At 33.5% G+C, this 25569-nt stretch overlaps 4 protein-coding genes, 1 long non-coding RNA gene and 2 pseudogenes across 7 annotated transcripts in view; 5 read left to right on the top strand and 2 right to left on the bottom strand.

Annotated features, from left to right (window-relative positions):
• The window catches only part of LOC104723510 (calmodulin-binding transcription activator 5-like), an 8146-nt gene extending 8018 nt beyond the window's left edge, over nucleotides 1–128 (top strand). Inside the window, exon 15 of the mRNA XM_019231866.1 lies at nucleotides 49–128. Within this exon, the coding sequence (XP_019087411.1) occupies nucleotides 49–128 (80 nt within the window). The remainder of the gene's footprint in view (nucleotides 1–48) is intronic.
• LOC104723511 (calmodulin-binding transcription activator 5-like) lies at nucleotides 39–3097 on the top strand. The gene is made up of 5 exons (XM_010441896.1): nucleotides 39–468; nucleotides 846–1546; nucleotides 1648–2197; nucleotides 2307–2603; nucleotides 2707–3097. The coding sequence occupies exons 1-5, from the start codon at nucleotides 241–243 to the stop codon at nucleotides 2758–2760; spliced, it is 1830 nt and encodes a 609-aa protein (XP_010440198.1). The 5' UTR covers nucleotides 39–240; the 3' UTR covers nucleotides 2761–3097.
• LOC104723512 lies at nucleotides 3087–6891 on the bottom strand (annotated as a pseudogene).
• LOC104723509 (outer envelope pore protein 16-2, chloroplastic-like) lies at nucleotides 7214–8560 on the top strand. 2 transcript variants are annotated; one of them, XM_010441894.2, is made up of 7 exons: nucleotides 7214–7371; nucleotides 7472–7523; nucleotides 7620–7685; nucleotides 7781–7809; nucleotides 7956–7989; nucleotides 8085–8155; nucleotides 8256–8560. In XM_010441894.2, the coding sequence occupies exons 1-7, from the start codon at nucleotides 7249–7251 to the stop codon at nucleotides 8400–8402; spliced, it is 522 nt and encodes a 173-aa protein (XP_010440196.1). In that variant the 5' UTR covers nucleotides 7214–7248; the 3' UTR covers nucleotides 8403–8560. The 2 variants fall into 2 exon arrangements, with proteins under 2 accessions (XP_010440196.1, XP_010440195.1); XM_010441893.2 differs by having other exon boundaries at nucleotides 7215–7371; nucleotides 7614–7685.
• LOC104723508 (transcription factor bHLH147-like) lies at nucleotides 14535–15673 on the top strand. Its single transcript, XM_010441892.2, has 2 exons — nucleotides 14535–14644; nucleotides 14734–15673. Exon 2 carries the CDS (start codon nucleotides 14781–14783, stop codon nucleotides 15429–15431), a length of 651 nt encoding a protein of 216 aa, XP_010440194.1. The 5' UTR covers nucleotides 14535–14644; nucleotides 14734–14780; the 3' UTR covers nucleotides 15432–15673.
• Nucleotides 16181–17970, bottom strand: LOC104723507. 2 transcript variants are annotated; one of them, XR_757361.2, is made up of 6 exons: nucleotides 17870–17970; nucleotides 17637–17716; nucleotides 17460–17535; nucleotides 17048–17093; nucleotides 16620–16880; nucleotides 16181–16487 (listed from the first exon to the last, which is right to left on the bottom strand). It is a non-coding gene; the product is annotated as an uncharacterized LOC104723507 (long non-coding RNA). The 2 variants fall into 2 exon arrangements; XR_002034061.1 differs by having other exon boundaries at nucleotides 17637–17970.
• On the top strand, nucleotides 21624–22235 carry LOC104728009 (annotated as a pseudogene).

Here is a 25569-nt window from a genome sequence, read left to right as displayed (position 1 = left end):
TTTAGCTGTTTTTATGTTAACCATCTTGTCATCTTGTTCATTGTGCAGGGATATCATCTTGCAGGCTACAACGGATCAGTAGATATACCATCATACCCCGGTCTCGAAGATCCTGTTTACCAAAATAATAACTCATGTGGTGCAGGAGAATTTTCTAATCAGCATGTGCACTGTGGAGTAGAGTCAAATCTACAGAGTAGGGATTCCAGTGCAACGGTTGCTGATCAACCAGGTGATGCTATGCTTAATAATGGTTTTGGAAGTCAGGATAGTTTTGGAAGGTGGGTGAACAACTTCATTAGTGACTCTCCTGGTTCCGTGGATGATCCTTCCCTTGAAGCTGTATATACACCTGGGCAGGAATCTTCTACTACTGCTGTATTCCATTCCCACTCTAACATACCGGAGCAAGTATTCAACATAACTGATGTTTCACCTGCCTGGGCCTTTTCGACAGAGAAAACAAAGGTTTGTATACCATTTTTTCTAGTATACCTTCTTGTTTTTTTATGCTGAAGGAAAAGAAAATAGTTTCACTCTTTAGACTTTGGTTTAAAAGGAAGAGGGTAATAAATTATCAAGAAAGTAACTCAAAGTCTGCCTATTAATAAAATAAGTGTGTCTCACTTTACTGCGTGTGTATTTGTTAAAATCTTATGCATCTCTTATTGCTAATTTATGAGTGGTATGTTTGCATAGTGTGATTCACAATATGAAACTTAGATAGGTAAATCACAACATTGTCAGACTGTCTCTACTTCATATTGCGTATGAAACCTACGTGTGAAGATCGAATAAGCATTCCTAGCTGAAAAATGCTGACCTTTTAGTCGTTAATTTTGCAGATTCTTGTAACTGGGTTCTTTCACGACAGCTTTCAACATTTTGGAAGATCAAACCTCTTCTGCATATGTGGAGAGTTACGTGTCCCCGCAGAATTTCTCCAGTTGGGGGTTTACCGTTGCTTCCTTCCCCCTCAATCTCCTGGGGTGGTGAACCTGTATCTGAGTGTTGATGGAAACAAGCCGGTCAGCCAATTATTCAGCTTTGAACACCGCTCAGTTCCAGTTATTGAAAAAGCTATCCCTCAAGACGACCAGCTATACAAGTGGGAAGAATTTGAGTTCCAAGTCAGACTTGCTCATCTTCTGTTCACTTCTTCTAACAAAATCAGCGTTTTAACAAGTAAAATCTCACCTGATAATCTGCTAGAGGCTAAGAAACTCGCCAGCAGGACTTCCCATCTCTTGAACAGTTGGGCTTATTTAATGAAGTCAATCCAGGCGAATGAGGTGCCGTTTGATCAAGCGAGGGATCATCTCTTTGAGCTTACACTGAAAAATAGGCTGAAAGAGTGGCTTTTGGAGAAGGTCATCGAGAACCGTAACACTAAAGAATATGACTCTAAAGGCCTTGGAGTGATCCACCTCTGTGCCGTCCTAGGATACACTTGGTCGATCCTTCTCTTCTCCTGGGCAAATATATCGTTGGATTTCCGTGATAAGCATGGTTGGACTGCTCTTCATTGGGCAGCATACTATGGAAGGTAAAACTAACTTGCATCTTTTAAGTAATACGAGATTTGCTAATGTTGTTTCCGTTTTATTTAATTTACTTCTTTACCAAGTTTTTTTTTTTTTTTAAAAGGGAGAAAATGGTGGCTGCTCTTCTGTCTGCTGGGGCAAGGCCAAACCTGGTGACAGACCCGACTAAAGAATTCCTCGGCGGTTGCACGGCGGCTGATCTGGCACAGCAGAAAGGTTATGAAGGTTTAGCTGCTTTTCTTGCTGAGAAATGTCTTGTAGCACAGTTCAAGGACATGCAAATGGCTGGAAACATCACTGGCAACCTTGAAACCATCAAGGCAGAGCAGGCGTCGAACCTAGGGAATTCCAATGAAGATGAGCAGAGCCTGAAGGACACTCTGGCGGCGTACAGAACCGCTGCAGAAGCGGCAGCGCGGATTCAGGGAGCGTTCAGGGAGCACGAGCTGAAAGTTAGGTCAAGCGCCGTTAGGTTTGCTAGCAAGGAAGAAGAAGCGAAAAACATAATAGCCGCGATGAAGATTCAGCACGCGTTCCGCAATTTCGAGGTTCGTAGGAAGATTGCAGCCGCTGCTCGGATTCAGTACAGGTTCCAAACATGGAAAATGAGGCGGGAGTTTCTGAACATGCGTAAAAAGGCAATTAGGATCCAGGTACACTAGCAAAAGCTGATGATCTATATAACGTCTTTAAGAAAAGAAACGAACGGTCTGCGAACTTGTAAAACTGCTCTGTGATTTTAAATATGGAAATGTTTCGCAGGCTGCGTTTAGAGGGTTCCAAGTAAGAAGGCAGTACCAGAAAATAACATGGTCGGTCGGAGTTCTTGAGAAGGCGATTCTGAGGTGGAGACTGAAGAGAAAAGGATTCAGAGGGCTTCAGGTTAGCCAACCTGAGGAGAAGGAAGGGGGTGAGGAGGTGGAGGATTTCTACAAGACAAGCCAGAAACAAGCAGAGGAACGGCTGGAGAGGTCAGTGGTTAAAGTCCAGGCCATGTTCCGGTCCAAGAAGGCTCAGCAAGATTACAGAAGGATGAAACTGGTTCATGAAGAAGCTCAGGTGGAAATCACTTTTACTTCTTTCTGTTTTCTTTCAACTCAATTCATGTATTTCCATATTCACGTATAAAATTTTGATGATTAATTTATGTAACGTGATACAGCTGGAGTATGATGGGATGCAAGAACTTGATCAAATGGCTATGGAGGAGAGCTGAATGCAACAACAATGAAGAGGAGGTGGGTGCAGTGTGGTGGAACTGTAAATTTGTGTAAATGACGAGGGGCAATTTCGACCTTATAGAAGCTGTTTTCAAAAAGTTTCAAAAGGGTAATGTGGTAAATCGAGCCTGGAGCTGGGAGATCTTCCATAGAGCGTCTTGTCGTTAGTAATTTTCTTTTGCTTTGTGGGATTTGTAAAGTAGTCTTGTATTGCTGCTGTGTTCTGTGACTTTTGTGAGATTTGACGCTAAAAAGCTAAAACGTTTTTTAGTTTGTCTATTAAATTCTTTTCTATTTTGGATTTCTGACTTATAATAAAATATATTTCAATTATGTGTCTTAGTGTCTATCACAATCTGTTTCTTTTGTTCTTAAATCTAAGATACAATTTAAAGAAAAACATGAAACAAATATACGGGATGAAATGTGACACTCAATCTTTGTCCGTCGCTGAATATTGGTAAAGTACAAATGTCTTCTTCCACAAAACTTTTGTTACAGGCTGCTTTCAATCTTTTTTTTCTTTGTTTATACTGCAACTTTTACACTTTGTGCTGTTACTGAAGCTGGACTGTCAACCTGAAATTGAGATGAATAGGAGTTGGTTGCTTCTAAATCGTGATTTTATGTTGAGAATACGGATTTAGATTCTTGTATTTACCTTAGCTGCTTTAAATAGTTCATCAACAACTTCGGACAGCGTTGGATGTGCATGAACAGCAAGTTTAATTTCCTGCATTGTCATCACCAAAAGAAAAAAAAATCACAATCTAAAGACAGTGGGCAAAATCAGAGTCAGGTTGGTTTGCAGCCGTAGAGATATCATTACCTGAATGCGTGTTCCTAAAGCAATCGCGTTAGATGCTTCATGGATAAGATCTGCAGCATGCAGCCCAAATATATGTACTCCAAGGATTTCACCATTGTCAGGTCTGTATATCATCTGTGCACATAAAAGGCGTGTTCAGATATCTTCTCAGTAACTCGAGGACTGTAAACAACTTTCGATTTAGTTTCTTCTCTTTACCTTAGCAAGTCCTTCTCCTTCATTTTCGGCTAGGGCCTTTGTGTTTGCCTTGAAACTTGTTTTGGCAATACTTACTTTGAATCCCTCTTTCTCAGCTTTTTCTCTTGCTTGAGGCTGAAATTGCAAAGATATCCAACATTAAAGGTTACGGTTATACACCTTATTTTAAATCACCAATCCACTAAGGGTGTCTAGAGTTACCTCTGTCAATCCCACCATGCTGATTTCAGGATGAGTAAAACAAGCAGCTGGGATGCTAAGATGATTAAGCACATGATCTGTACCTGTGACTTGCTCCACCACTAACCAACACAAGTAGATGCACAGAGTTTAATAAGTGGCCAATCAAACATAGTAAAGTGTAAAAGAGGGCAAAACACGGATGCATTAATAGTGGAATCTTGATTATCATTTACCAGAAATTCCTTGGGCACTGGCTGCATGAGCGAGCATCAATTTACCATTGGCATCACCAATGCAGTACAAAGTGTGGTACCTATCAACCAAGAGTGACTCGGTGCATAAAAAAAAAATTGACTGCTCCTAAGAATTAAGGTGTACATATTAAATTATCACTAACCAGCTTTCCATTTCCATCGATAACACGCATTCGCTCATCAACTGGTATAAAACCTCTCTGTGTCTCAACATTGATCTGTGTGGAAATATAGCTTTAATGTTATTTCTTTCACAACCTAATAAGCTCCTTGATGGAGCAAAAAGAAAAATAGTATTCATATAGGATGCCTTTTAATGTCGATTCATACATTTTCTAGGCCAAGTCCATTGGTGAATGGAGCTCTTCCAGTAGCAATTAGAGCAGCGTCCACCTTGAAAAAGGAACATAAGGTCACACTTCCAGTGCAGAAAAAAGCACAAAACTAAAAGTTCCAATTGTGATGGAAATCAAAGACGTTTCTGTTCTCTTTTTGGCAATCCCTGGCTAAGCAACGCAAGTATGCATGTCTTAATTTATAGACTTCCCACGTGGGAATAGTAAAAGCGTCACAACATTGTGGTGAGAAGCAGAATAGTCATCACATAACTGGACAATTATTCTCTTTTGTAGGATTTCAGATAGCTGCACAAACATTTTCTTACCTCCAAAGTATCTTTGGGTTCCTTGGTTTTGGCATCAATAAGCTCAATCATCACGGGTTTTCCATCCTTTGCTGGAGTGATCTGTAAAAAAGATTTAAAAAGAAAAAAAAGTTCCATAAATCCTCAGTATAAGGATGAAAATTAACTTAGAATGAGTCAAAAAGGCTTACTTTGCTTGCAAACACTCCAGTATGACAGTCAATCTTTCTTGGGTTAATCAGAACCCTTTGAGCCAGCTTACTGATCTCAGGATCAAATCCAGGCATCAGCTGATCCAGCGCCTCAATAAAAGTTACCTGCAAAAAGAGTTATCCTGAGACTTCCTGGGGTTTGTAGGTGCATTGCAACCCTGAAGTAAGCAGAACATAGCAATAGAAATACCAATAGAGCAGAATCTTAAGAGCCTTTTGTTACTATTGAAAGAAAACAAAAACCTCACACTATTATACCAATGCAATCATTAATACAAAATCAAAATGTTACCTCACTTCCAAGGGCCGTGTAAACGTCACTGAACTCAAGACCGATATAACCACTTCCTACTATCGCAATCCAGTCAGGAACGGACTCCAATTTCAATGCATGGTCACTTGTGATAACAGTCTTTCCTGCATCACAATATATAAGGATCATTAGGGTAGTTGCTATATCGAAAGAGATGTAAAGTATTGGTTTTTGAGGCTTCTCCCTGGCTTATACATGTTAAAACAAAACACATACCATCAACTTCAATTCCTTTTGGGACAAACGGTACAGATCCAGTTGCAATGATTATATCTTTTCCGGTGATAATATCGTCACCATATTTAACCTTTTGTGGTCCCTGCAGAAGTGCACAGAAGACTAAAGAGTATTAGGATCACCAAATAACGATGATATCATGTGGAATTAGTTGGTCAACAAAAGACAATAACATACTGACCAGAACAGAACCAAACCCTGTCAATATGTCAACACCAAGTGCCTTCATAGAATTGGTGAGATTATTCCTAATTTTGGTAGCCAGGTTACTTGCATGGTCAGCCACACCCTGACGGTCATAACCGGCAGCAGAAACCTATTATCCAGGGGAGACAATGGAGCTAGAGTCAAGGCCAGGGAGATAATACTTAACAATTATTTGACATCAACTTGAGCGATTGCATTTGACAGCAGTTCATACTACCTGCAGACCAAAGGCCTTCATGTGATGTTCATTCTGTAGTTCCCGCATCCTACCACTAACAGCAAGGAGAGCTTTGGAAGGCACACAGCCTCTGTTAACGCAAGTCCCTCCAACAACATCTCCTTCAACGATGGCAGTTTTGAGTCCCTATACAACGTTAGCAAAACAACAAATTCACCTGATGAGATCATGAGCACTAGAAAGAAAACACAGTAATTAGATAGTAAGTCATCCTATCATCATCCTTGTACCGTTTCAATCAAACAAAGCATATGATTCCACTATCAAGCAAATTTCCAAATTTTTCCGGCTCAATTGAGAAAGAGTGTACCAGAAATGTTAGTAAGAGCATCAAATTGGCATGTCCAAGAATTACAAGAACAATTCGATTCGTGTTCTGACATTTAAGGTATCTCAATCAGAAATTGTAATCCTAATTAGAAAGAAGACCTTCTCAACGGCGTGCAATGCAGCTCCATGGCCGCCAACTCCAGCTCCGATAATGATCAAATCATAATCGAACGATTTCGACGGAGCTCCATTTCCAGCTGATGCGGTGATTTCGATCCTCCTACTCTGAATTTGAAAACGGCACGAAGTCAATTGCTTCGACGAAGAGAAACCAACCGCTTCTCGACGGAGTCCACAGAACCGGAGATTCCTCGGCGTAAAGGAAGGAGCTGCGTTGGACGAACAAAGCGGACGGTTCGCTAAAGGAAGGAGATGATTGAGAGAAGGAGAGAGAGAGAGCCGATTGCATTGTGTTAGATAGAGAACGTGAGTGAGAGATCTGTAGGGAGAGAGAGAGAGAGAGAGAGAGGAGTGACGGAGATGACAAGTAGTGGAAGTCTCACTCCGACGAGCGGAGGCGGAGATATCAAAGCGGAGAAGACACGTGGCATGTTTCTCGTCTTTAAACCGGAGATTTCAAAATTCCCGGTTTATCATAATATCTACCGGTTCATTGGGCCTTGATTTTAATTTCTCGGTCTGTCTGACGTTGATCTAGTGAGTGCCACGTGGGGAAGGAGAACGTTGAACAGTTCAAACGGCAGACTCCGACACGTGTCGAAATAACTCTGTTCAGTTCCACATACTTCTCCTTACTTGTTGTCGAAGAGAGAAGTATTAACAGATCAAAAAAGATAAGAGAAAGCAAGAAAGATAAAGTGAAGAAAAGAGCAAAGAAAAATGGAGAAGGGTGAAGGAAGAATTGTAATGGATGAGATAAGAAGCTTTGAGAAGGCACACTTGTTCGATCTTGGTCATCCTCTTCTCAACCGTATCGCTGATTCCTTCGTCAAAGCCGCCGGAGTAAGTTTTCGTTTCATTTCTTTCCATTTTACCGATAGTATATGTATGTTACGTTACGTGCCTAGTAAAGACATATAGCTAACATGGATTAATTATGAAGGTGGGAGCTTTACAAGCCGTGTCGAGGGAAGCTTACTTTACGGTGGTTGAGGGTAAGAACCACTCCGACGAGTTTTTTTGTTCCTTATAATTTATATGTACCAAAAATATATAATATATGAGTCGAAAATTAATAAAAATAGGGGCAGGGTTTGACTCGAACAACGTCGGTCCACCGTCCGAGAACAAGAAACATAGGTTCCCTAATCTCAGAGGTCCGTTTTGTTTGTATAGTATTTGGTTTCTGATCTTATGTAATAAGCTTTGTGTAATGATAGTAATGTTTAACGATCGTTGTTATTATTATTAGGGGAAAGCAGCAAATCTCTTGATGCACTGGTGAGTTTATTAACCCTTTTGATATGATCGTCAAATGTTCATCTAGACGGACGTGAGCTAGTGTATCCATACGAGTTAAATGCAAACATGACACGTTAGGTTTCTTGTTAGTTTACTGAACTTGTTTAAATTTGGTTGGCCTCTAGGTGAAGAACACAGGAAAAGAGTCTCTCCAATGGGGTGAGTTTATATATATACGTATATTTTTAAATTAATGTTTCAAGTTTTAACGTCGGAAAGAGATTAAGGTTTGGATATTGATGTGGGAATTGTAGGGCTAGCAGCTGGGTTGTACTCAGGTATCACTTACGGTATGAAGGAGGTTCGTGGAGGAGCTCATGATTGGGTTAGTCAAATTAATTTATTTGGTATTGTTTCATCAATAAACAGATGATTAACATGTTCTTTAATTGATTTGTAATCGTATATATGTATGTGTATCACAGAGGAACAGCGCGGTGGCTGGAGTATTGACAGGAGCGGCAATGGCTATGACGATCTCGGATAGGACAAGCCATGAGCAAGTGGTCCAGTCTGCTCTCACCGGAGCAGCCATTTCCACAGCTGCTAATCTCCTTTCTAGCGTTTTCTAGATGATTTTCATTAGAAGCTTTTAGTTACAAGGGTTGTTTTTATTTTGTATCAGTTATGTCTCTTTTAGAAGGAAAAAAAAAAGAAAAAACAAATTCTCTAATGGTCTACTAAGACTTTTTGTTTAGAAAGTTGAAACTCCAAAAGCCAGAGATCGATTCTCCATCCTTCAAGAATATTTACTTTGGAATCTATCTTTTTGTCCAAGATTTTTTTTTTTTTTTTTTTTTTTTCTCTTTTCCAAGATGATCTTGTCCAATTTGAATAAAAATTCGGGTCCTGTGGGACTAGACAAGAACCCGTGAGGGTGAGGCCGCAATCGATCGTTGGAAGTATTTGCTCGCTTATTTATGACTAAATGATATTTTGTATGGAAGTGAAAATATTTTCTTCTCTGCTCCGGATTGAGAAATGTAATCGAAATGTCTTAAAATGTAAAAAGAGAAAAATGGTCATTCTAAAATTTTTCAAATCTTTGTCCGGTTCACAAAAGGCTTGGATTATCACATATTCGGGAAGGAGTTTATAGTCAGTCGGATGGTAATAATATGAGGCATGCAGTAGAAGCGTAGTCCCAATGAAACGGCCATACAGAATATGTAGAACCAAAATAAATGACATAGAAGGAGATAAGGTGTGGTTTGCATCTAATTAAAAATAGTTAATGGGTTGGTGTCACTTGTGTCAGTCATGATTTTTAGGAAGGTTAAAATAGTTTTAAATTTGGAGAGAGATTGGTCGGGGTTGTTAAAATTGTGTAGTTTCCATGTTGAGTGGCCAGTCTCCTCTATAACTTTGATGATGTTAATTAGCTTGTGTTTATGAATTTATGATCACTATCGTCCTTTTATATTTTTTCTTCATTATTCTCAGTTAAGAATTAAAGCCATGCTCGATGAAACATATCGTAAATAAGGAGTATTTAATTTGTTATATATAAGGAGTACATGTTATGCATTCTTCTTCTCCATATATTAGGCAAATAAATAAGGAAAATTGTTTCAGTTTCTTCCATTTTATGATACAAGAAAAGGACAAATTTATAGACTGGTCCATGGGAGTGTGATTAAGAAAGGTCAATGCGTAGATAGTTTCACTTTTAATTATGTAGACAGCAACTTTGATAGCAAATCCAAATCATAAATAAAAAGGAAAACAAAATTTCACACACACACACATATATATATACATATGTATATATATATATATTATCAAAATATATTTTGGACTAATAAAATAACATATTATCGGATGAAAGAAAACTGTGTTTCATGTGCTCCATTTTGAGCAAGCCTTAAACACAATGCAAGGCAACATATGTCCGGATAAAAGTGCTCTACGCAAAGTAAAAAAAAAATGTTATTTGTTTAAAATTAACGGGATTTTGTTTTTCCATAATTTGTGATAAAGTTGTAATCGACCATAAGTTATGTATCTACAAAAATTACGTTACCTATCTAATTACTGAAAATTTTAAAGTTAGGTGGCGCATATATTCTCTAATCACCTTTGATGTATCTTCAAATGTACTACTCTATATTTTTGTTAGTACAGTAAAGAAAATATAAATTTTTCTTTTTGTTTTGGAAAAAGGGTTTAAAATAGAAACACTGCAAACAATTATACTATGTGTAAATATATATTTTTATTTATTTAGTTATTGGATTTTGATGGGAATTTTGGACAGTAATTAAAATCATTGGGTTTTGATGCAAATACGCATGCGGATGAAAAGCTATCAGACTTCGGGTGACACGAAGTATAACAGTCATTGATAACCAATAGATATTATAGATTGGTGAAGATTGGATTTGGATACACTTAAACATTAACCCCACCGAGGATATAAGATTTACACAACTGAACGACAACAAAACCATTGTATAGTCTGGTTATTAATAAATTTTCTGACCTATAAACCCCGTCAAAAACCGATTAACAAGAGTTTTGACCATCCAAATAAAGTGGGAGCTGATGTCAAACAAAATTAATATAAAGTCGGAGCTTTAAGATCATTTAGTGATACAAAGACAAGCAGAAAAAGCAATGTTACAAAACATTACTGATTAATTTACTACTAGACTAAAAGGAACTGAACAACCAGTTAAGTGGATGTTCACGTACGTACCAGAAATAGGAAATGTACGTTATTGGACACTCTAATGTCATAATGTGTAACAAAAAAATTTAAAAACAATAAAGTTCGACTACCATTTTAGTGTCTGCATAATATCGAGTCTAGAAAAAATCGTGGATTAATGTCTCATTTCGGAAACATTTCTTTTGGGCATTTTGGATCGAATAAACAAAATTTTAAAATAAGCCGCGCACTAACGCATACCATGATACCAAACTCTTATAATACCAGAGCACGAGTTGAAATTCATTTTATTTATATTATAATTTTTATATATAATATAACTTATGTGATTGTTTTTAAAAACTTTTTTAATAAAATATTATGCAATAAAATCATATCCTAAATATGATGACTTGAAAAAATATATATTTTATAAATTTTATATTGTTAATGATTCTAGATAATTATCCATGACCGACGCAGTAGATTCTCATGCCTAAAGCAAATTTTTTTTTGAACTCTCTGAAAACAAAAGTAAAATGAAAACATTTTTCATTTAAGACTTCTAAAGAGGTGTTAACCACTACACCACAACCCAATTTTGAAAATTGATGCCCTTAAAACTTATATATTTTCGTGATGCTTAAAACACCAGCTTCACGGGTTTTAGCCACGAGCCGGGTCTGTAAGTACCCGTGCTATAACACTGATTCAATTTTATTTTATACAAAATTTTATATATTTTCTATTTTAAAATATAATTTTAATATGTTGTATTAGTTTATGTACGTGAAGTTATTTCAACAATGTATATTCTACATCATGACTTGAATGTCATTATAAGACATAATTTTGTGAATTTGGTTTTTAAAAAGCGAGTTATTATATTATGAGTAATTTAATATATTGTTATATTTTTTGTTTTAATATACTTAGTTTTTTGAAATTCTTTCATATTATAGTGACATATTAAACCAATTTAGAGTGTTTATAGTTTCTAACTTTTATATCAAGTTTCAACATTTTAAAAAAATTTCAAAATAATTTATTTAAACTTTATTATATTAAATAAAATTAGAAAACTCAACAAAAAGTATGAAATTGAATTGAAATATTCAAATTTCGACTCGTTACTCAGTAAATTTTTTAATTCAATAGATATTCTTTTTAAAGAATAATATTACTAAAACTTGAATATTTTATAGATTGATCATTTATATTTGTTTTAAAAAATTCAACTTATGGTATATCAGGAAATAAAACTATTTTTTAATTATAAGAAATAATTTAATAATTTATTTGTTTCAAAAAATAGATTCATATATAAAAATGAAAGGTGACATATAATAATAATTAACAAATTAATATATTAAGTTAGATATCAAAAAAAATTATTTGATGAATAATTTAATAAAGGAACTTAATATGGTAAGTTAGATGATATCAAATGATTTTTTAGATATTCTCTTTAAGATTTTTGGAAACAATAAATCCATACTATACAAATAATATAAACTTAATATATAACCTATTTGTAACCAATTTATTAAAATTATATAGTTTACAAAATTATGTGTGTACTTTCATTTTATTATATAGAGGATATATATATATATATATTTTTATCAATCTATAACAACTTATCAACAAATATTTTAGCAAATTAGAGGTAGTATTTTATTTAAGTCAACAGTAATGATAATATTTATATTGATATAAGAAAAATTAGAAAAAAGAGAGATATGAAGAGCGGAGATCACATGGATAGGAGAAGAAAAGGATCATATAAAAATCAAATCCCACCACCACCATTACCTTTCTTTTTTGCTTAATAAAAAAAGATTCTTCTTCTTCCATCCACATAATAATAATACAATAACACTCTCTTTGTTGACGTCTCACCTTCTCCTCCTCCTCCTCTTAATGTAATTAAATACATTAATCACCTTCTAATCTCTTATATTTATCACTAACACATCTCTAATCTTGTTTTTTTTTGTTCTCTGTGCAGTTTCAGTTTGGTTTCTTGATTTTTATGTAACTGATTAACACATGGAGTTGATTTCTCCGTGTTATATATGAATTGAGTAAAAGATAATATATTAAGTAAAAGATATATATACAAGATAACAACACCCAACATAATATATGAATTGAGTAAAAGATTACACATGTAATATGAACTTCCATGTTGACAAGTGGCAAGACTCCCCGTTTTGAAGGTACAGAACTAATCAAGTAATTTTTAGCTAGAAAATAAAAAAAAAAACTCCATTGGTTATATGGTGCATTTAAGTATACAAGTCATATTCTAATATGAGTACATTAAGCTGTTGATAACTATACAATCATCCTATTGATTTGGTGGTCTATATTTGAACTATGAGAAAAACAAACAACCACAAAAATGCTTAATTTTTTCATAACATATGCACAATATTTCTACAAAATAGCACACATATATAACATAGTCAAATTTCCAAACCTAACTATAATGATTGTATAAATTAATTGATTTTTAGTAAAATAATTAATACTATAAATTGTGACAACTACACTAAAATGCTAAACTGACTAAATCTTTAAGTTTTAATTCAAATTTTGGATGAAGTTTGGAATTTTTATTAGAGAGCAAAAAGGTAACTAAAATTTTGTTATGTCTGTTTATTACTTTAATATTTAAAATTATACATAAAACTAATGACTTTTAAGATATAACTAAAACTATACATAAAACTAGTAACTAATGTTTTAAAAGTAATTTGTCTAAATTCATGGAATTGGCTGAGAGTGTTTGACCAAAGCTAATGAAAGGTCTCGGCAGCCGTGGATCTATTGCGGGTTAGAAAGTTTTGAAGAATTTGACCAGGTCGTCAAGCCTTCACGAACAAGATGATCATCCAAAAAGTGGCATGTGTTGCTCATAACCAATCCTTTCAAGCCATTTTCAAAAAACATAGGTTGCTTGTCAACTTCATATGTAGTCAATTGATTGTCACTTCATCGTCGCCGCAGTTTATATGGAGAACGGAGGAAACTTCAAGAAAATAGAGTATTGAATTAGCATTCAACAAGAATTGTCCTATTATAAATACGCTAATTTATTAGATTTAACCCATAAAATAATTATTTTTACATTTTTTATCAGCATATTAGTAATCATTAAAAAAAATAATTGTTTCATATCAAACAATATAGCTATTATTGAATATTAGAGTTTTAAAAGGAAAAAAATATATATTTTATATATAAATATAAAAATTATTTTAGGAAATTATAAACCAAATTTTAGAGATAATTTAAGAATCTAATTGATTTTTTTTGTGTAAACTTTTAGGGATTAATTTTGTAAATAAGTATGACTTAAAGGGTAGAACATCAAATGTCTTTAAAAAATGTTAATATAGATACATTTTGTTTTAATGTAATTTTTTAGGAATTAATTTTATAAACAATTATAACTTAAAGAGTAGAACACCAAATTTATTTCAAAATTTTTAACATAGATGTCGATTGCCAAAGATATATGATAATAAATGTATTATGTACATGTCGAAAACGTATAAAACATGGACACAAACAATTGAGAGCCACACACATTTTAGTGAGCAGAAAAAGAAAATGTACGTAATCTCAAATATCATAATGTGTAACAAAAAAATGGTAAAAGCAAGAAAGTTCTACCACCATTTTACTAGTGTCTGCATAATATCGAGTCTAGAAAAAATCATGGATTAATGTCTCATTTTGGAAACATTTCTTTTGTGCATTTTGGATCGAATAAACCAAATTTTAAAATACGCCGCGCACTAACGCATACCATGATACTAACTCTATACTACTATTTTTTTTTTTTCTCAACCTATAACAACTTAACAACAAGTAGTTTAGCAAAATACTAGTTTTATTTTTATTTAAGTCAACATTAATGATGGTAATATTTATATTAATATAAGAAAAATTAGAGAAAAGAGAGATATGAAGAGTGGAGATCACATGGATAGGAGAAGAAAAGGATAATATAAAAATCGAATCCCACCACCACCATTACCTTTCCTTTTTGCTTAATAAACAAGGATTCTTCTTTCTCCATCCACATAATAATACAATAACACTCTCTTTGTTGACGTCTCACCTTCTCCTCCTCCTCCTCCTCCTCTTAATGTAATTAAATAAATACTTTAATCACCTTCTAATCTCTTATCTTTATCATTAACATATCTCTAATCTTGTTTTCTTTTTTGTTCTTTCAGTTTGGTTTCTTGATTTTTTTATGTAATTGATTAACACATTTTAGTCGATGTCTCCTGTGACGAATCAAACCTCTGTTGTTTACGATCAATCACAGCGTAAACGTAATAAGAAGAAACCTTCTTCGCCGCAACCACCGTCTCAATCATCTGTTGAGAAATGGAGATCGGAGAAGCAACAACAGATCTACTCTACTAATATCATTCAATCTTTAAGGGAGCTCCGAATTAGCTCAGCCGCCAAGCCGTCGTCGTCTCCGTCTCCTCGTGGCAGAGGTGGTGTAGCCGTACGCGACGCAGCTTATAGATCACTGGCGGTTACGGCGAGAGGAAGAACACTGTGGAGCAGAGCTATATTGTCTAAAGCTGTGAAGCTCAAGTTTAGGAAACAGAACAGGTCGAGAGATTCGATAACCACCAGGAATGTTAATAACTGGTTAAGGAAAAAAAGAGCGACGGTTATGAGGTTGAAGGGGAAAGGTTTGCCAGCTGTAGAGAGGAATGTGAAGTTGCTTAGCCGGTTAATTCCCGGTTGCCAGAAACAACCGTTGCCTGTGGTTTTGGAAGAAACCACCGATTATATTGTTGCCATGGAGATGCAGATTCGAGCTTTGAATGCATTGATCTCCGCCGTTGCGCCGCCACCTCCTCCACCGCCAGAGACAGGTCATGATGGGGATGAGACACACATGCTCGGTTAGCTTGGCTCAGCTGTCTTTTTTCTGATTTTTTAAAAACATTTATTTTTTGTTATTTCATCATAGTTTTTTTTTTTTTGCTATTTTATTATTATGAGTTTTATGTATGTAATGATTCAACATTCTCTACATATTATTAATGTATATCCATCCTTTTTTCTTGAATCACTCTGGAAACAAAACACAAGAATGGTGAGAAGGGATGTTCTTGAATATTAAATGGAAGAATTTGTAATGTTTGTGCTGAGGTAAGCTTCGATTTGTTGTTATGTAACATTGATATTATTATGACGTTTTTGGTTGGTATTGAAACTGAAGTTTATCGGCTGTTATAAAGTTGTGTTATATAGTAGTACTCCATCACACAAATTAAAAAAATCATTAAATTTCCTATTTGGTTTTTAATATATTTTCTAATTTTTTATTGATCAAAACATTAAAACAGTTAGATAAAATTATAAACGTTGTAATTTTTACCAAACAATTGCTTTTATAAATTTAACTTTAAAATGACAAATAATAAAAAACGGAAGCAGTAATTACTAGGAGTGTATATAAATAGAGATTAGCTAAGGGTATACAACAGTAATAATTGGCAATATTTACTTTACATAAACCAATTTAGTGCATAACCTATTTTTCATTTTTACCAAAAAAAAAAAAAAACCTATTTTTCATTTAGAGCAAGTACAATGGTAGTATATAATTTTGAGACTCTTATATTTTTTTAACAATATATTGTGTACTTTTTGTAAAATAAGAACTTTTAGAATCTTAATTAAAATTATCCCCTGGAATGGTAGTATATAATTGGGGTTCTTATTTTTTTAAACAAGACATCTAGTGGGTTCATATGAAAAAGAGTACCTAATTTGAAATTTTATACACATGACAAAGATGTTAAACCTTTCATGTCTGATTCTGCACTTGAGAGAAATCACAACATGACTGCAAACCCCCAAAGTGTCATTCTTCTAGGTTCCACAATGCACCCACTGACTCCGCCTGCTCCAGTGCGGTTTTTGTCTTTAACCCCCGTCACAGGATAACATTTCATACCTGATATTCAATATAAACAACTGTCATGTAAATGCAACAAGACCAATATGTGATTACATAAGTGCCACTCGAAACACCCAAAATGAATACTTCTAACTAATGATGAAGCATGAGTAAGTTGAATTTCTTTACCTGGATATTCGAAATTATCTATTCATGGTTAAATTCCCCTGAGCAAATTTAGCTTTGAATGTGTTTTGAAGTCATTCTCGGGATTTGGCTTGAGCAGCCAATGCAACATCGTCGAGAAATCCCTTTTGTGGGAATTCTTCAGGTACAAGACTCCAATATATCTCAAACTGTTGAGCTGCTTCTTTCTTTTTTCTCCATTAAGCTATAGACTATGCCCTGAAACAAACGCTTGCAATTTCCTCCTTTCATGTTTGTTGGTAGCTGCATAACATAAATACAACAATGAATATACCAATGGCAGTGAGAGACAGAGTACTTCAGTGGTTAAATGCTGAAATAAAGTAAAGTCTCATCTCATGCATCTGCAAGGTGAACATGACACCCAAAAAAATGATTCATATTGAGAGAGTAGGAAAGAAACAACAAACATGCGTAGTGACACAAAGGGTATGTGCTAACTGAGTTTTCCCAGACCTGAAATGAAGTTAAAATCTATTAGAATACAAACTAATTGACTGGCACTATAGTGATTTTCACAACTGATTTTCTCTACAAACAAAAACCAACTTGAAGGTTTCAATATCTAATATATGAAAATAAAATGTTGAATAAGCCATCAAAATATCATGTTTCTGTTAGTGGGGTAAAGCAACAAGACTTAGATGCAAGCCAGACTTCTAGACCTTAGTAAAATCAAATGAGTTTGACCGAGCATCACTTACAGTCATATATCAAAAGTTCTGATGGAGAAACGTTTTGACAACTAAAACGAAGCAAATGCAGGAAGTTACACTACATAGATAGATACAGCAACAAAAGTTGGAAACGTTTAAAACTAACCACAACTTTCTCAACAACAGCTTCACAGATTTTTTTCAATTTTGGCCTTTGATAAACCTTTGATTCCAGTGAGGTTCTGTGTCAATCAAAAGGTTAACCAAATAAACTCATGCAACCAACAATTACATTACATAGTCTATATAGCCAACAAGTGATGATTAGCAAGCTGGTTTATACCTTCTTAGTATGGCATCATGAGACCATTGCAGGTATGGATCCCAGCATCACATCTCCAGCGTTTATACCTTGACCGATCACTGTGCAAAAGCAAAAAAAAAAAATAGAAGATACGACATTAAAATCAGCTACAGATTTTGAGCCAGATACTTCTATCAAACTACAAAATTCATTTGGAATACATCCGAATTCCACAAACAGCACACGAAATAGGTGAGAGTTAAACACTTGACCATAATAATCTATTCGCTATCAAGGAGAATCCATGCTCATATGTATCGATTCGATTCGAGATCCGATTTTGATACAAACTCTTCCGATTGCGCCGCCAAAAAGAGAGAGAGGAGAAAAAACAAAGAACAATATATATATATATATATATATATATATATATTTTAATTAAATCCTGTACCCAACCAATTACTGACACGTTATCATTAAGAGTTGCCTCTTATTTATTTCACCATTTCTGATTTATTTACCCTGTCAACACAATTATTTGCCTTCTTTTATTTAAGGTTTCGTTTCAAAAGTTTTGGCTCAATTCAAAATATATAAGAGCATGTGGATTGGTGTAGGACAATTTTTGGTCCTTCAAATATATTAATTTTATTTTGAGAGTTTCTTAAGTGTGGTATGAGCATTGGTGTCCCTCAGAGTTGGTCTCCTGGAAAAAATAATAGTATTTTTAATTTAAAAAATTAATTATTTAAATTAATAGATAAAAACATATAAAAGTTTTAATTTAAATAAAACATATAACATTGACATTAAAAACATAAAAAAATTAAAAAGTTACAAAAACTTGGAAAAAAAACAAAATATACAATTAAAACATGAAAGATAAAAAAACATAAACCATACAAACATCAAAGATAAAAACAAACATTTTATTCAATTCATAGATTTTTTTTAATTAATCTTCATTATCTGAAAGATGTCCAAAGTTAGTCCAAATATGCTCAATCAAATCTTTTTTTAACCGTTCATAAGAAAATTACAAAGTTACAAAAACTTGAAAAAAAAAACAAAACATACAATTAAAACATTAAAAATTAAAAACAGTTTATTCAATCCATAAAATTAAAAACCAAAAAAAAAAAAAAAAAAAAACCCAAACAACACCAACCACACAGATGCTGCCACGTGTAACAAAAGACACAGCAAAAAACGTCCCATATTAAGAAACGTCCCACACAGATGCTGCCTTTTTTTATTTATTTAAAAACAAAAAATACCGGAGACAGGCCAAATGTAGGCCGTTGCATATGGTCTAACAACAAGATGAATAACAAAATTATGTAAATATAATAAATATATAATATAATATAATTAATATTTTACATATATAATCTATTCATCTACTATACTATTAGTTGAGATTCTTGAGTAGACCGTTTTTGAAATAACAGTATAATTGTAGTATATCAATTAAGCCCAGAAAAATTAGATTAAGGAAGACTATGATTGTTTTTTGTTTTTTTTTTTTTTGCTAAATATGTAAATATCATTAGATAATGAAAAGAGGTTTTACAAAAGATAAAGCCTATGATTGTGTTTTGACTTTCGAAATAATTGAATAGAGTATTTAAGTAGAAGATACCTTCATAGCAATCAAAATATTTTTTCAGTATCTCTTATCATTTCAAATGGAAATATGTATTTATTTACGAATTCTTAACTTTGTGAGATGATTTAAAATGAACTTACATGTTGACAAGTGGCAACAAGTGGCAAGACTCCCCATTTTAAAGGTATATAACTAATCAAGGTAATTTTTAGCTAGAAAATAAATAAAAAAACTCCATTGGTTATATGGTGCATTTAAGTTTAAAAGTCATTATATGTTCTAATATGAGTATTTCATACATTAAGCTGTTAATTACTATAAAACCATCTTATTGATTTGGTGATCTATATTGGAACTATGAGAAAGACAAACAACCATAAAAATGCTCAAATTTTTCATAACTTATGCACAAAATTTCTACAAAATTGCACACATATAACATAATCAGATTTCCAAACCTAACTATAATAAATGTATAAATTAATTGAGTTTTAGTAAAATAATTTTATGCATAATACTATAAATTGTGACAACTACATTAAAATGATAAACTGACTAAATCTTTAAGTTTTAGTTCAAATATTTGGATGAGGTTTGGAATTTTTTATTAGAGAGCAAAAAGGTAACTGAAAAATTTGTTATGTCTGTTTATTACTTTAATGTTTTAAAATTATACACAAAACTAATGACTTTTTGGATATAAAATTATATACAAAACTAATGACATTTTGGTATAAAATTTGTTCTCTCTCTATATAATTAATCACAAATGACGTTATTGATAATGGATTTACCGAATATGTGGACAACCCATGAGAAATTGTGTAATACATCAAAATATTAAATTAATAAATAAAGATTCAGGTCAGTCATGTCGCTTATCATTCTGAAAATAATATTGGACTGAGTAAATAAACCTTACTCTCAATAAATATGATAAACATATGAGATGAGCTATTGACACAACTAATCTATTGGCATAGGTATAGGCCCAGATAACCCACTTGCATAAAGTACGGTGATGCACACATACATCATTATTAGCATAGCAGTTTAAAAGTTAATTAAAACAACAAAGAGTGTATTATGTAAAAAAAGATCTTACAAACTCTCAAACTCTGTCCAGTTCTCAATTAAATTTGGAAGGTTTCCTCTAAACTGATTGTCACTTATACTGTTTGATAAAACCAATTATTAACATTAGTATCACAAGGTAAATATTTATAACTTATTTAAATGAGGAGATACTTACAAAACCTCATTCTGGTCAGTTTTGAGAATATAGATGAAATCTTTCTCATGAATTTGTTTGAGTTCATAAAGCTGGGAAAATCAAACAAGAAGGGTGAGTATTTAATTTCCAAACCTTATATCCGAGTGAGTATATTTAATTCCTAAGACACATGAACAATTAACATGCAAATGATACATTTTTACAGCATCGAATTTCTTATGGTTACATTTTTTAGATTTAACCCGTAAAAAAATTATTCTTACATTATTAGTTTTTAAAATTTTAGTGTTTTTAAATTTAACCAATAAGTTTTTAGTGTTTCCAGATTTAATCCGTGAAAAAATTATATCTTTAAAAGGTATCGTGCGGCGCGAATTAAATTATATTATAAAAGAAAAAAATTGGTTCACCAAGAATTTTTCTATTATAAATACTCTAATTTATTAGATTTAAGCCGTAAAATAATTATTTTCACATTTTTTATCAACATATTAGTAATCATTAAAAATTTTAATTGTTTCATATCAAACAGTATAGTTATTATGGAATATTAATAATCAAGTATAGCTTAAAAACTAAAACACCAATTGTACTGTTAATAAATGTCGATTGCCAATGATATATGATAATAAATGCACATGTCGAAAACGTATAAAACATGGACACAAACAATTGAGAGCCACACACATTTTAGTGGGCCAAAGACCAAATAAAAGAAACACCCAAAATCTGATGAGTCGTTGGTTGATTCATATGTTGTTATCTCTAAACTATAGGTTATACTATAGGTTATATATACGGCTATGTATTCCTACTACAGTAAAAAAATCTATAAACTAATAATGTTAGTATCACAATATTTTATTAATTTATATTGATATTAATTTATCTATAAATTAATAATAATTATTTTATAGTGTAAATTTATAATTATTAATTTATAAATATATTTTTAATTGTTTAAATTTTTAAAAATTATGAATTGAGATAATTTTAGCAAAATAAAATTAGAAAATTTATATGTTGTAAATTTTATGATCTTGAAATGAAATTTGTTATATCCAGAAACATTATTGACAAAAAATTACAAATAATATAAATAAATTCATCTTATACACATAATATAAGTCAATACACTTATGCACTATGGAGTCTATATCTCCAGTGATGAATCAAACAATCACGGCGTAAACGTAATAAGAAGAGACCTTCTTCGCCGCAAGTCGCAACCACCGTCTCAATCATCGGTGCAGAAATGGAGATCGGAGAAGCAACAACAGATGTACTCTAATAATATCATTCAATCTTTAAGGGAGCTCCAGATTAGCTCAGCCACCAAGCCGTCGTCGTCTCCGTCTCCTCGCGGCGGAGGTGGTGTAGCCGTACAAGACAGCTTATAGATCATTGGCGGTTACGACGAGAGGAAGAACACTGTTGAGCAGAGCTATATTGTGTAAAACCGTGAAGCTCAAGTTCAGGAAACAGAACCGGTCGAGAGATTCGATAACCACCAGAAATGTTTATAACCGGTTTAAGGAAAAAGAGAGCGACGGTTATGAGGTTGAAGGGGAAAGGTTTGCCAGCTGTACAGAGGACGGTGAAGCTGCATAGCCGGTTAATTCCCAGTTGCCGGAAACAACCGTTGCCTGTTGTTTTGGAAGGAACCACCGATTATATTGTTGCGATGGAGATGCAGATTCGACCTTTGAATGCATTGATCTCCGCCGTTGCGCCGCCACCTCCTCCACCGACAGAGACAGGTCATGATGGGGATGAGACACACATGCTCAGTTAGCTTGGCCCAGCTGTCTTTTCTGATTTTTCTAAAACATTTATTTTTGTTATTTCATCATTGTTTGGACAAATTTTAACCGTCCGATCAACACAGTTAGCTTGGATCAACACAGTTCTACGGATAAACGCTTGAAGAGATATTTTATTGATGAGCCTTTTTTGTTTACAGAGTTTGTAATAATAATAGATTAGAATCCTCTAACACATGAAAGAAGGATTTTCGGAAATCTTGACATAGATATGTAGAATCCATGGGCGTGTCTATGGCCATAGCCATTGATTCTTCATCATTATCTCTTAGAAGGTTTTAGGGTTTTCTCTTTTCCTTGTGGAATCTCCCCCTCCTCCTGTTTACGTTTCAGGAAGCTCTCTTTATAGTTGCCACTAAACCCTAGTTATAGTTGGGTTGGGCTTAGTATTATCGGTTGCAACCTCATGTGTTAGACTTAATATATAAGTCGATCATATGAGGATTATATATTAAAAATATAACTTAGTCCTATCTTTGTGTTGAATATTCACAATATAAACGACCCTCCCATCTTATTATATAAAATTGGGTTTTGAAAGTTAGCCATTAACAAAATTTTGATATGTGTCAAGTTATCAATCAAGTTAATATTTAATAGAAATAATTTGATTACAACAAAAATTAAATATTTTGTTTTAAAAATTATTAATAATGTAAAAAGATAATTATCAAAAATTACAGAATTTATTAAAAAATACAAATTTTTTTAAATAATTATAAGGAGATAATATATATGTAAATATCTATTTCATAAAATTTGAAATTATAATATTATTTACTTATTTTTAATTTTAAGTTATTAATTCTACAAAAAATAGAAAAAGGGAATAAGAAAAATATACAGTTAATTATTAATTCTAAATTTTGTAAATACTCACTTCTATATAAACATAGATCCTCTCATATTTAAAAAAATTATTAAAAAACACAGCTTTCAACTTTGTTTAATTGGGTTATTTTTTTAATGGGAAGGTAAGAAAATAACCCAAAAAGGTAATATTAATATGTTGACAAAATTTTCTCATACTTTCTCTTTTTTCAGTTGGGAATATGTAAGATTAATATGTTGACCCATAAAAAAGATTAATATATTCGTCTTTTTTTTCTAATACTATATTTTAAAATTTATTGTAGTATTTTTAGACTGTTTTATTTAATTTATATTTTTATTTTTGAATTATTTAGGCTTCATATATTACCGTGCTTATAAATTTCTATTGTTTCTTTAATTATGTCAAATTAATTTTCTTTTAATTTCTCTATCTTGATTGGTTGGTTGTAAACCCTTCTTTTTTTGCAAACATAATTGTTATCCATTCAATCCCAAAGGGAGATAACGAGTAGAAGCTCATCAACCTAATGGATAGATAAAATTAGGCTAATCAAATACAAGCTTACAACAAACGTAGATAGATAGAATAAAAAAAATATAAATCGTTGTTGATAGATCCATAGGAGCCCAAAAAGACTGTGACACCCTGGTTTGCGGAAAGGTTTAAAATAATTGATTTGACCACATATATCACCAAAATGCAATTAGTTTTCTGGTCAAGGGTCCTGAGAGAACTTCATGATGGGTGACCTTCATGGAAGTGATTGTCGGAACTGTGCGAGTGAGGACAAAACACAGGAAAAAGATCATTTGTTGATTTGTTTACCATCTTTTAATCGTTGTTTTCAAAGTTTCCCTGACATAACAAACTGGCCATCGAATTTGAGTGGGTCCACAGGCTGGGAATAGATGTAAGGCTCACTAATCAAGGTGGCGGTTGAGGCGTTACAAAGACAGAGGCTACATCATGGTGTGTCAAAGACACTTCCACAAATTTATTGGGGAATTTAACATTAATTACTATCAAAAGATTTTTTGACGTTAGAAAAAAGTTTTTAATTTTATTGGTTGTCGGAGCAAGCCATTTTGAGATAGCAAAAATACGTAAACATGTTCTCTCCACACAGGAGGAGGGAAGAGCCAAGGTTCTCTCTGTGGCTGATGTTTGGGCAAAAATAATCGATTCGTTTAGAGACTACGGAAATCAAGAAATAGAAGTTGAATAGTCGTTTTATTGATCAAAGTCTCGAGCTCAAATACAAGAATTCAAGGAACAACGAATCAATCTATAAACCCTAGCCGCGTTCTAGATTTGAGTTGTGTGTCTTGTGTTCTAGGTCTCTTGTTTTGCTCTCGATCCCTCCTCTCGTGGAGGCCGCTCTGCTTTTTATATAGAGATCTATTTACCCTAATCCCTTAGGATATGTCTTGGGCTTGCCGACACTATCTGTGATAGGGTCGGTCATTAGACTCTTGGCTCACTGGTAAAGTCGGCCATTAGACTCTTGGTCCATTAACAGATCCAGTCATGTGACTTCCGGCCCATTGACGAAGCCAGTCGCGAGATTCTCGGGCCTATTGGCATAGTCAGTCGCGAGATTCTCGGCCTATAGACAAAGTCAGCCGCGAGATTCTCGGCCTGTAGACAATGTCAGTCGTGAGACTCTCGGCCTATTGATAAAGTCAGTCACAAGCTCTTGGTCTAGTGACAACGTTGATCACATGATTCTCAATCTATTGACGAAGTCAGTCACGTGACTTTTCTCTTAGTAGATTGACAGACTTTTGTTGACTTTGTCATGTAGAATATGAGTTGACTCTATCCAATATCTTCGCGAATATTCTCTCTGCTTCTCCTGATTTACTGGGTTTGTCGAACTAACCACAAAATTTATTTATTTAATAGAGAAGATAAAATTATACCCAACAGTTTGCCCCTCACTCTCTATTTTCTTAGTAAGAATTTAGAGAGTAGTTATAAACAACAGTATTATTTTTCCAGCCAACGAAATCTCGAAGTCATGTACCTTTTGGAGTGATCTGTAAAGGCTTGTGATGTCACTATAGTAGCTTGATCGAATAGTGACTCCGTAGAGACAATGTTGAGTCCTTAACACGTTCTGTCGGGAATTTTTTTTGTACTTGACTTTATGTGTCATGACCATTTTGTAGGTTGTGACATTCTTTTCAGTCATAAGACTTGTTCGTGACATTGATCTTGTACGTAATAACAATCTCTTACCTTTGGATAATCTCCACATGTGAGCATGTACATGACGACAATCTCCTATCTTGTGCCTAAGAGACAATTTAGGTCTCGCACTCATGACATGATTTGTCTCGTGACATGACTTATACCTCAGGCTCAAGACATTGTTTATGTCTTGTGAACATGACACTATATGTGCCTTGCTTTCATGGCACTATTTATCTCCCGTGCTTGAAACAATAGTATATGTCTAGCTTTCCTGA

This window comes from Camelina sativa, chromosome 11 (genome assembly GCF_000633955.1).
Source record: "Camelina sativa cultivar DH55 chromosome 11, Cs, whole genome shotgun sequence".
NCBI lineage: Eukaryota > Viridiplantae > Streptophyta > Magnoliopsida > Brassicales > Brassicaceae > Camelina > Camelina sativa.
The sequence above is the reverse complement of the archived record's forward strand: the minus strand, read 5'-3'. Positions and strand labels throughout refer to the sequence as shown.